The following is a 12,324-nucleotide window of genomic DNA, read 5'->3' on the forward strand; positions in this document are numbered from 1 at the left end:
GCAGAGCATCCACCAGCCATCGGGTGGAGAAACCATCAGAGTTACCCAACCATCCCCGCTTTATTTAAGACAAAGGTGCTGCCCAGAGGGTTTTTTGGTGAGGTTTCACAGCTGTGCCACACCAGAACCTGCTTGGCTCCTCCTGCTGCTGCTGCCACGCTGGCGCTGGGGTGGCTCAGAGACTTATCAGCGCCAAGGGCAGCCGCACACCCGCCTGCTGTCACCACCCGGCCACCTCACAAGAGGGTTGGAGCTTTCTGAGCACGGCCCCACTGGAGGGCCATGCAGAGCTCCCCAGGTCTCGTCTCCTGCTCCCCCTGCAGTGAGAGGCACTTTACCTGAGCCGGGCAAAGCAGGGAGCTTCGTCCAAAAGCAGGGCATCGCATCCCGCCAACATTACACCGTGAGGCTCTTAATCGTGTTAATAGAATAATTAAGAAGAAATGAATCAAAGAACAGTAGCAAAAGGCAATGGCAGATGAGACCGTGCATTATCCCTATGTGCTAACCTCCTCCCACCCACCTAAAACAATCCAAAGGACAAACAGATCCATTTTGTTGTCTTATATATATTTGGTTAGAATTGAATTAGCGGTCCACCTGCTCGTACCTTGCTATTCAAGGACCTGATGTTTGCTGATTTATAACTACAAACTGTCCTCTGAGCAGAGACTATCTCTGCCATAACATCTAACTTGGCTGCAGCCTCACCACGAGACATGGATGCAAACAGCAGAAGAATTCAGGCTGGCAGTGTTAGCAGTACTGTAAGCAATGTCTTTTTTTGCAAGCTACTTTCCAGGGGCTTTAGCACCCTCGTGCATGCTCACCCCAGGTAAGATATATGGTATGAACTCCGTCCTATGTGGCACCGAACGCTATGTCCCTAGCAGAGAGCTTAACACAGCAGCTAAGCACATGCTTAACTCAAACACCTGGGTAATCCTTTTGATGATAAGCCCGTGCCTAAGTGCTTTATTGGATCCCAGCCAGAGTGCTCGATGCCTTGCAAAGCTGAGCTCCAAATGGGATAAAACATCACCTATGTGTGAAGAAAAGGTAAGGATCTCGCCCCCACCTGGAGCTGCCACAAGTGGATGGTCTGTTGACCCAGGAGAGCGTGCAACCTGCAAAACCAGGCTGGCCTTGCACAGATCGGGAGAGCCCCTCCTCCCTCCATTAGAAAACAAATTATTCCTTTTTAATTTCAAATAACAGAATAACCCATACTCTTATTCCTGGTTTTGCCTCAATAGTAATTTTGCAACAATTCCTGAAATCCTTTTACTGCTGAAATATGCAAGGAGAAAACACAGGCAAGGAATCTGCATTATACTCCATCACTTCCCAGCCACCTGCTCCGAAGTGGAATTGCTTTGCATGTTCATGCTCTTAAGGACGATTCAAAGAAAAGCTAAAGCAAAAGTTTGGTCAATATATCAGAGCATTGATCATGAAGTGCCAGGCAAAAGGAGAAAGCTGTTATTTATTTAACAATGGGAAATACTCCATATCCCAAAGAAAAATATTCAGAAGCAATGAAGACGTTGTTCCTTTCACTTTTCTGGTTTGCAAAAGACACAATTACTGTTCCAGCACCATGTGACTCCGCTAACTACAAGGAAGTTATTTCCCTCAGCACTAGCACTGTTTATTAAGAATAGCTTAACAGGAATTTTAAGATGTGTGAATCGCATGCCCGGTTATTTAAAAGCAGCATCTTTTTGTCCTGTTTTTAGAAAAAGAGCCAGATGTTGCTTTCAACAATCTGACGGGTTTTCCAAAGGAGCACGCAAAAATGATAAGAGATACACCGAGAGTAATGAGCCCGTAACTCCCACCGAATGCAGTGAAAGTCTTTGGATGCTGAGAGCAGCAGTTATTGTTTAGGCACTACAACATGGTTCTGGGAGCATCCACTTTACATCCCAGTTCTAAAGGCCTATGCCCTCATGATTTGTAACTTGCTACTTATTTTTCATAAAGACACCAAAAAAAAAACACCCTCTAAATACACGTACATGTAAATTAAAAAATATTTCAAATGAAAGCCAAAGAGTGCAGAACTGAAAGTTACAATCGCACCTACTCTGGTCCCTGTTGAGCAGTGGGAAACCTTCACTCCAGGTCAGATTTTGGGAAGCTCCCCAGCTTTCCCTGAAGATGCACATCAGAAAAGAGAGGTAAACAAATAGCCTCCTAATTTCCATTTAGAAGTCATAGCCTCAACTCAAACATCCTCTAACAAATCTGTGATGTTTTTCAGCCTCTCTGTCACGAACGGAAAATATACTCTGCTCTATAAGCAGATTATATGATGCTTTATAAAGCTCTAAATTATTTCCACTTCTACGACAAGTTTGATTTATTAAAGTTTACTGCTCCTGTTTCTACCTTCCTAATAAAGAAGTCAAAGTCTAGGATAAAAAGGCCTGCAAAGATATTGTCCATATGAAAGAGATTTTTTAGAGTTTGCTATAGCAGTGAGAGACCTGGATTTGAATATTCAGCATACTCTGGGAGATGCTGCTGGGAGATAGGTGCACTGGCTTTGGTGACCTCTTTAAAGCCTTGCTTTGAAATACTCTCCAAGCTGTTTTTCATAGCAGGGCATGAACTATGATGAAATCACTAAATTTGTGTTTTCTTGCTTTTGTTTAAAAAATTACTGCCATCCCTTAAAAGCTTGTTTTCCTTGTTGATTAAGCAGCAGTCAATTCTCCCTTCTCAAACAATCCCTGAGAAACAGCCCGCCAGCCCCCTCAGATATTGGGGCTGCTGGCAAATACTAAAACCCCGGTGACAAACTGCAAAAAAGCTTGACCTTTCCCCCGTCCGGTGACCCCGGGTTCGATTTGTGCTTTAGCTACCCAATACCTGATTAGATAATGCTTCGCTCTAGGCCCACAAAATGAGATAAAATTCAAATTTATGGCTTTTCATTTAAACCGGTCCATAGCACTCTAATCATGACCCAAGCACAACTATATCACAACAAATTCTCTTTGTCCCACAGCGTGTTTTATGGCTGAAGTGTATAAATGGACACAATGGACATTGTTTTCTCAGACTCGCTGTGATGAAACTCTGCGGCGATGCCATAGGAAGCCTGGCTACAGGGGGACACGGGAACAGACCCCACAAATTCCTCAGCTTGCTGCAGCAAATTTTTCTACACCAGCTGCCTGGATGCAGAAGTGAATAGCAGCACTGCCTCCAGATTCCTCTGCCCTCCCAGGCACCGCATGCTGACCCTGGGGACCGACTCAGGTGGAATATAGCCACAAGCATCAGAAGCTAGAAGTATCCCAAAGCTGGAAATGCCCAGCACTAAGAAAATCTTTTTGCAGGGGGATTTAGCATAGTATTTCGTAGAAATGCCCTTTCCCAAAATATAGATACCGTCCGCATTTGTGTGTGGCTGTAAACTCTTCCCTGCGATCTGCATGTAGGTTATGGAGCAATCCTAAACAGTTGGGGTGGGGAAGCAAATCAGCAATATGAAATCATCCGAAATTTGAGAGGAAGTTGCTCAGCATTCCTCTGAAAATATTTGAATATGGTTATACTGTTTTCTTAAAAAGAGGTTCCTTCAACATCTTTGAAAGTCAAACGCCACTGTATGTTCAGTGTTTCACCCTGAACTCAGAGAAATGCGTATAAATTGGGAAGACAGACTTCCCAATAACTTAACCATACTTACAGCAGTATCAGGGGAATCTATTAAAGAAAATTAAATAACTACACAAAAATAAGCAATGTTGCATCATTCTGAGTGATATACACGTGAGGGGAAGCACTGAGCAAGGAAGGACACAGAAAAATGCTCTTTTTGGCCATCAGTTAGAGCAGACTAATGGACTGCCGCTCCGAGCTCTTCATACCCACCAGCAGCAGCTTCAGGGCAGGCAGCCACTGCCACCATCAGCCAAAATTGTGCTCCAGCTCCTCCTGAAGCCACCAGACACAGATTACCTTTTCAGCACCATGCACTACCCCAGGAGATGCGGAGAATCAATCACAAAAGAATGTCGTGAGAGCAGCTACCTTGGTGCCAACCACCAGGCAAGCACCAGCATGGGAAATAAATATTTGAAAACTTCTCGTGCTACAAAGTCACTCAAACCCACAGTCAGAACCATACAGAAACTTTGGCTCCATCATTCCTCTGCTGAAAATAATAAGGAAATTTTACCTTGACACAGCAAGAGCAGACCGAATCCCCCATGCCTCTTTGCTCACTGACTTACTGGCACCTGGCAGAAGAAATGCCCAGTTTCCCAAAAGTGCCCGTGTGGGCAGACAAAATGACACCAGAGGAGTTTTCGTTCCCCAGGCTGTACTGAACCATGGCTAAACGATACCTTTTCCCTTGCCATCCCATGATTTCTGTGACAGTCCCAGAGCCCCCACACCATTAAGTTCCTCTCTCCTTTTTTTCTACCAGGGCACAGGTCCAAGAGATGCTGGTTTCCAGAGCAGCGTGATGGTGGGCACCTGTGCTGGGACAGAGGTAAGGTCTTCTCCTGCTCTACCACATCCCCCCATGCCCTTTAGCCTTAACCTTCACTGCTCACCCTTTCCCTTTTTTTATAAACTCTGGTAACCAGCATTTCTTTGCCTCCCTTCCATTCCAATAAACGTACTTAACCCACTTGTTGGAAAAATATTCAGTGTCAGGCTCCCCCGAGCACTGCAGAGTACTTATGGACGAGTGGCCAAATTGCAGAGGGAGCCTGGCTGTTGATTTTGTGTGATTTTCCTCCAGCACTTTTCAATAGCTTCTCCCCAGCTGTCCCAAACACGTAACGCTGTTCGAAAGGCACGAGTCCTGCCGTGTGAAAGGGATCCAAATCTGCCAGCTGGGCTTCCAACAGCATCAAGATACGCACTTCTTGTTTGGATTCAGTAGGCTCCGAAGTCCTAAATATTTGAACCAGCAGAACTACTGTCTACTATTGCAGTATATTATCAATACCCAAGGGTTTGGATATAAAGACAGTTTTTCTTTGATTTTTGGAGGGTGGGGGAGCAACCTGAACTGCACCACCCAAAAATCCAGCCCCAGATGCATAAATTTTGACGTGTTAAACCTACAAGTACAGCTGTGCCTCGGCAGTTTGGTGCCAGTTTTTGATATCAATACCTGAGCTGAATTGTGGTGTGGTTAAAAGTCAGCTTTTATGGTTTCCTGGTGCCGTGGTCAAAAAATAAAGATTTCTCACCAGCAATTACATTGCATCAGGGTCTGTTAACTTGATAGAGTGCCGCAAAGTCTATAATTTCTGCTGACACTATTCTGTCGTATTGTCACCGCTCTCAAAAGTGTTTAAACAACTGGATGGGACGTCTGGAATGAACTCACCCAGTATTTATTGACAGTTAAGAGCAAACCAAATGTTTATTATCCACTATATTCTGCTCCACGGAGAAACTCTGTTTTCCTGGGAAAATGAAACTCCCATTCACTCTGAGGTCAGCCACAGCCCTGCAGAGCCGCACAAACCCAACACTTCTCCCCTAATCAGAAACCAAAGGGAGAATACAGATGGCAAGCTGAGATTGTACCCTATTTCTACAGCACATTGTTAAAGCTACAAATAAAACTACGCAAGAGTGCTTCTTACATTGCATTATAGCCTCCTTGGGGCTTGACTGACCCACCCTAACACAACCGACCTCACTGCTTTAGGTCTACAGCCCCACGAGCCACCAGGGATATCATTTAGTGCCAGGTATAAGAGGAAAGTTCCTTCACACTGCCACGAAGGCAAAAATTCATCAGGACCACTGCCCTGTGATATCATGGCAGGGAAAACGTGTTGCCCTCAAAGGCAGGAAATGCGAGGGACAACCTCAGTACTCATCTTCAGCTCCACGAAAAGCAAAATTTCTCAGAGCATCTGCAGAAGTAACACGATCCACAACGTCCCCATGTGTGTTCTGCTTCTGACACTAGCATCCAAACACTCTTTCACTGAGTGAATGGCAAAATTCCCATTGATTTAAATAGAGGCAAGATCAAACCCCCAGCCTTCAAAGCCCCCAAGTAGCACGAGGCTGCAATAGCAATTTAGTGACACCATCCTAGATTTCAGGGCTTTACTAATTACTGTCACCAGTGGTGATGCACAGCACTGAAAGCAGCACCCAGTTTCTTTTCAGATACATCGTGCAGAGTCGCCTGCAGGTTCCTCACCCCCAGCCACACGGCAGGGCTGCTCGTGAACAGGCTGAGAACGGCACAGAAATGTTCCGATAACACAGCTTCTGCCTCTCCTTCCCAGAAAGGGAGGTCACCTGCCAATACCCACCCACACACATTTCATGCATGAAGAGCAACAATAACTCCTGCTTTTTTTTTTCCTTTCCTTTTTTTTTTTTTTTTTTTTCTTAACTTTCATTTTCATCCAGAAAGCACAGCAAGGCCACGAAGCAGTCTGAGCGCGCACAAATATTCCCTGGCTGCTGCAGGATAGGACTCAAATTCTGCAAATACCTCTGCATTTATAGACATTCAAGAGAGTTCAACAGACCGAAAGAATGCAAAGTGTCTTACCTCCCAACCGTAACTGGGATCTTTAAGGTGTGGCCGCTGCTCTCCCACGAAAGGGCCGAACTTTTCCCCGGCTTCGATCTTCCTTTTGGTCCATATCCCTAATCCCGCTCCAGGAATGTTGGATTCTCGGAGTTCGAACTCTGAAGGAATGGGAATGTCATCGGGAATGTATATCGGAGCCTTGTAAGGAGAGCTCTCCTTTGGCGTGAAGGCTTCGCTGGAGGTTGCTGGAGATGAGGGCTCCTGAATGCTGACGGACGTCGGACACTGGGCGTTCGCGGCCTCGCCATCAGCGTCTGGCCCTTCCTCCAAGGGAAGCTCGGGAAAGCTTTCATACAGACATTCATCACCTGAAAGAGAAAGCCAAACAGTAGGGTTGGAAACGTCCTGACAGCTTTTGCATATGAAACTCCTCCATGGAATGGAGAGGCCGGTTCGGTAGGCGGGTGGCACCCTCATCCATCACCGGGCCGAGGAGCGGAGCCTTCTCTCCGCTGCAGGCCTGGGGGTGCACGACGTTTCCCAGCGCTCCTGACATCAAAAGTGGTTTACATCACGGAGCACAAGCGAGGGAATTACATACAGATGTATTTGTAGGCACACCCTATTGTCCAATCTGGTCCAGATACAGCGCGTTGCGTTGCATACCCTTTGAAATTGCAACTGAAAGCCAGCATTATAGGTTACAAGTGAAATCTAAGTGAGCTGAAAGGCAGGAAAGCTTTACTGGTCTTTCAGAGAGACAGCTTGAACCTAAAGTAGCCAAAATTAAGTTTGATGGCCTCCAATTAGTCTTTGGAGGAAAGGATCCAGCCCACCACATAACTATTGGCAAGAACTTCAGCTGATGTAAATCAGCGTCACACCATTGACCTCCATGAAATTCAATGGTCTAAAATAAGTTCAGGATCTAAACTGCACCTTATAGAGAACATAAACCTTCTCCTCTTACAGTTACAATGAAAAAAAGAAAAAAAAGAAAAAAAAAGAAAAAAAAAAGAAAAAAAAATGGGGGTGGATACAAAATGTATTTAAAAAACCACCTTCATCTTTGAGTCTTAGCCAGCAAACAAAAAAAGGAAAAAAGGGAAAAACTCACTATTTTTGACAGCTCAGACTAGAAGGCTGATTGTAAATTCCTTTTAGTCAAAAAAACTCAGGGTGATGTCAGCAGGGGTTTTAGCTGCACCAACCCAATGTAGGCAAACAAGGCAAAAATGCAAACTAACTAGAAAACGTCTTCACTATTTACATTCATTTAACTTTATTAGTGCTAACGCACTTTTCCTGTGCACCAAAATACATTACACCAAATTATAACCCAAACAAGAGGTGTGAGCACTGTTCTCCAGGGACTGAAGTTGGGCGATGCTCAATCTGGGCACGAGCCCATTTGCATTTCTTACTGGCCCAGCAATGAAAGTCTGCACCGCGCGTGGCGACCAGAGTGACTCCGTTTCAGTGAAGAAACAGGAAACTTTAAAATGTTCTTTCAATTTCTTGCTCATTTAAGAAACTACCCATGGTAGATTAGCACCGTATGTCTTTTCCAATAAAACCTGGTCATAGCCCATTATCTCTCACATCTTTGTTACACATTATCTCGCAGCATTCTCTCCGTCCTTTCATGCTTCTGGTGCTGCCTAAGACAAACCCTGGGACGTAACAAATCATTTGAATAGATTGCTCCCATCACATGACTGGCAAACTGGATTCTTCATCTGTGAGCAATTTATTCACAGCCATGGACTGTTTTTCTTTCTTTTATGTGGCACTGGCTATGACCTCATGCGTGTCCCAGGGAAGTTCAGCTACCCGTTCCCTCGGCCCCTGCCTTGGCAGGCGCTCCCTGCCCTGTAAGGATTGAACCCCGTATCGATTAGTTTGACTCTTTCCTAATATCTGGCTCTGAAAATTTTGACCGACCCCACCATTTGGCTGAGATGGACACACAGAGGGATTTTCCATCACTTATGTCTGAGAAATCCTGCCTGCAGTAGCTTGGCGGTGCCAAGTTTGGCGAGGATGCTCAAGAGCTCACTGCACATGCTGCACCTATGAGCCCATGTCCAGACCTTCCTGCCCAAGACTGGCCCACAGCAAAACTGGGCTGCAGTGGATGGGAAAGATGCCGTGAAAAGGGCAGGATCTTCACCTGGATGCCATGATTCAATCTGCTGCCCTGCACTGAAATGGGCACAGCCACCTCTGTTACACCGGGGCACTGCTGCAGCCAGCAGGGCAGGACGGCTGAGTGGGGCAGGTCCATGCCCCCTGAGCATCCCCCAAATTTCACTGTGCTCCCCACCACTGCAGGCGGCAGCAACGCTGCATCCACCCCGGGCGGGCTCGTTCCCATTCAGATGTCTTCCCCCGACTGTTTAGATTGCAGCCAGGCCTAAAAGACTTCAGCTGGTTTTGAAACAGGAAAAAAAAAAAAAAAAAAAAAAGCACAAAACCATGTATACACATGGGCTGCAGGAAGAGAAATCACACAAGGAAAGTGATCTGGATGATGATAAGCACATGGCTTACTAGAAAAAGGGGGGGTAAAAACTTCAGGCATCTAAATCCTGCTGATTTTCCATGACAGCCGGGTGCCTGGCACCCAAACTCCTTAAAAAGCCCATCGCACGCACTCACTGCTGCTGCTCCTGTTCCGCCAGGCAGTGCCTCATAAAACCAAGGCTCTCCCCGTGCCTGGATCTCCTCCACCAAAGCAAAAAGGAGCTCAGGCAAGTCCCCACAGCCACAGCAAGCCATGACCATGACCACGACCATGACCACGACCCACTCTGTGCCTGCCCATGAGCTGCGTCTCCAAGCTCCAGCAAGCTTGGCTTTGCAGATGTTTCTTCTCCCCCTGGGACGGTCCAGTTTAATTTCCCTCTCGCAGACTCAAAGGCCTCGGTTATACTTATCTCAGTCCTTCTGGCTACGCTCGTTTTAGCCATATAGGGTCAAACCTGCCGCTGATAAATTGGCACTGGAAGGCTGGCAAGATGACAAGCCCGTTTGCGCTGCTCTATTGTGACTCCTTTCATTTCCAGCAGCCGCACCCAGTGTCGCAGTCAGAAATGGGCTCGCAGTTTGAAAACTCTGGAAAATATAATGTGCATCTGGATATATATAAATACATATATCCCAAAGCCCTGGAGGTGTGGGCAGGACAGATTACTGAAATATTATTCTGCCCGAAATAGCAATGCATTCTAACAGAAATATATTTTAATACCTCAAAATAAACAAGAGGTTGAATTATTGCTGGCCAAGAGAAGGAAGACCATTTAGATACATTTGTAGAACTACTGATAAAAGGAGCCACGTTGAAATCAATGTATGAGAACTGAGGGTCTGATCTTTGTTTCCAAAGGGTGTGGGACTATTCCCATTAAAACTTCCAACCACCTGGATCAGAGGGACTTCCAGCAAAATGCTGGTGTATTGCCTGAGAGCACATCCTCGTGAGGTTAGGCTTCGACCCAGGGACTGTGCCTGCAAGCATCGTTTTCCCAGAGAACTACAAGTAACTCACACAGATAACGCCGCAGTTTTGAAATTCAAGATGGCTTCTTTAAAGCCTAATAATTATCCCCACTAGAAACGGGATGAAACACAATCAAGGCCCCTGATAAGGGACCAGAGGAGATTAGGTAATGTGCAAGTTCAGATATTAGCCTCCATAAAATTCCTCGCTGCTATTTTGCAATAAAAACATGAGCAACCTTCAAAGGAAACCCAGGAGGAAAGGTTAATTGCCACTAAAAGCCCAGGGTGGACACCTGTGTTTGCACTTTTGACACGAGCTTGCACGCCAGCAGGAAGGAGCCCACGTGGCTGCGCGCTGGGCATGTGCCCGATGAGGCCACAGTCCTGCACCAGAGCCACATGCTGGGGCCTGGGGTCACTTGGAGACCCAGAGGGCTTCTGTGCGTGGCCGGGAGGAGGAGACGACTTCCTCCGTTGGGATGTCTCTCGGCAGCTCGGGGCGCTCCTCCTCGCCAAGAGCAACGAGGCAGGAGGCTGAACGGCTGCAGGAGCTGAGGCTGCCTGCGCCCAGTGCGCTTTCCATTGTGAGCAGCGCCCTGCTGGTTCCTGGCACCTCCCCGAGGCCTGGGGACGTGCCAGCCTCCTCCGAGGACCACATTTGTGCCCCGATCTGCAGACCCCAGCCTGCCCCTAACCACAGATACACATCCATACAGTTACACCCCTCCTAATGTTCCCCTTCTCCTCTTCCCAGACTATCTGTTCTGCCTTTCTTCAGGCAGTTTGTGCCTGGGGGTACACATTCCCCAAGCTGCTATTGACTAAGCAACTCTCTAGCACTTAGATCCCACTCTCTGCACTTGGAGTCACCCACGTGCCCACCAATGACTTGAACTGGATGGCTGATTGCACCGAAAGAAGGAGGCAGGCTGGAAGCAAAAGCATCTAGAGAGCCTACTTCACAAGTGTTTCCAATGCCATCATCTTCTGAGCAGGATAAAGAGCTGAGATAAAGGTGCAAGGGGCTCTTTCCAACTGAGAAGATACAGGCAGGCTCCTGCCTGCCCCTTCTCTAAGGTGAGAAAGAGCAGGCACAGAAGGATGTGACCTGGAGCTTCAATCTCCACTAGGGCTGCTGAGCGTGCCATTGGTGAAGGCATTACTGAGGGCTTGCGGGAGCGCACAAGGATCAGGTGAACAAGTCCCTTTCTCCCGAGTAAGGTCAGGGTGGACCTGAATGTGTCACAAAGGTCCAAGTCAGATCCTTTAATGACAGCACAGTACATTTATATTCGTTGGACTAAACATTTCTATTCAGCGCTGAGGAAATCAGCACGGAGTATTTGCAAGCGTATCTGAAAAAGAGGCAGGCATTTCCTCTCGCATACAAAAGGGACACCTTTATCTGAATTTCTGTTTGAACAAGTATTAAAGAAAAAAAACTGTTACAGGCAAGGGCTGATTGATTACAAAATGTATCTACCATCAGTCTAGAACACAGAAGGTCAGGAAAAGCAAAAAATTAAGAGAGGGAAGCCCCTTAGCTTCAAAAGGAGCACAGAGTCGGGGATGAACTCCATGGGAGCCACCAGAGAGCCCTGCACCAAGGAGGCACGGCCACAGGCAGCCACTGCCACGTCCCCTGGAGGAGAAGCTGGGACGGTTCCTCAGCTTCACAAGCCCACAGAGCTTGGGTTACTATCTCCAGGCACAGGAGGGACTCCAGCCAAGAACTACATTACTCGAACATTTTATCAGTTAACGTACCTGAAACTGGATTGTGCCGCTCCCTGTTCACAGAACTGCTCGGTGGAGCTGGAGCTAATGCCGATTATTTATTGTGGTTTGTATCGTACCACAGCCTGGCAGCCCCACGCAGGACCCCATTGTAAAAAGCATCAGACAAACCTAATCAAATGAGATTAGATTCTAACCAGAATCGAGCTAGTAATTCCTAGTTAGGTGAAAATCAGAAAACTAACAGGGGAGGGAGAAAGTACTTAACAAATACAAAGCTTGGTTGTAAAACAAAAGAGATTATCAGGAAGTTTAGAGATAAACACAGTGCTTGAAGCAGCTTTGAATCATTACTTAAATTGCCAAGGAAAAGTACTTTCCCAAACATTAGTCTTCAAACACATCAGTATTTTGCACCCTTGTATTGCTTGACCTACACCAGAGCAGGAGAAAACCGAGCACACTCAACAGGTCCAGCCTGGAAACCAACCGTGGTGCGGTGAGACAATGCTTGCAGACAGCAAATCTGGGTCTTGTGC

General features: G+C 46.7%; 1 protein-coding gene across 5 annotated transcripts in view; it reads right to left on the minus strand.

The window, feature by feature from the left end:
* MECOM (MDS1 and EVI1 complex locus) overlaps window positions 1–12,324 on the minus strand; it is a 313,866-nt gene that overhangs the window by 170,205 nt on the left and 131,337 nt on the right. For all 5 annotated transcript variants that reach the window (XM_038183527.2, XM_038183528.2, XM_038183529.2 and 2 more), the window contains exon 2: window positions 6,560–6,909. In XM_038183527.2, the coding sequence (XP_038039455.2) occupies window positions 6,560–6,909 (350 nt within the window). The remainder of the gene's footprint in view (window positions 1–6,559; window positions 6,910–12,324) is intronic.

Source organism: Anas platyrhynchos, chromosome 9, assembly GCF_047663525.1.
Source record: "Anas platyrhynchos isolate ZD024472 breed Pekin duck chromosome 9, IASCAAS_PekinDuck_T2T, whole genome shotgun sequence".
NCBI lineage: Eukaryota > Metazoa > Chordata > Aves > Anseriformes > Anatidae > Anas > Anas platyrhynchos.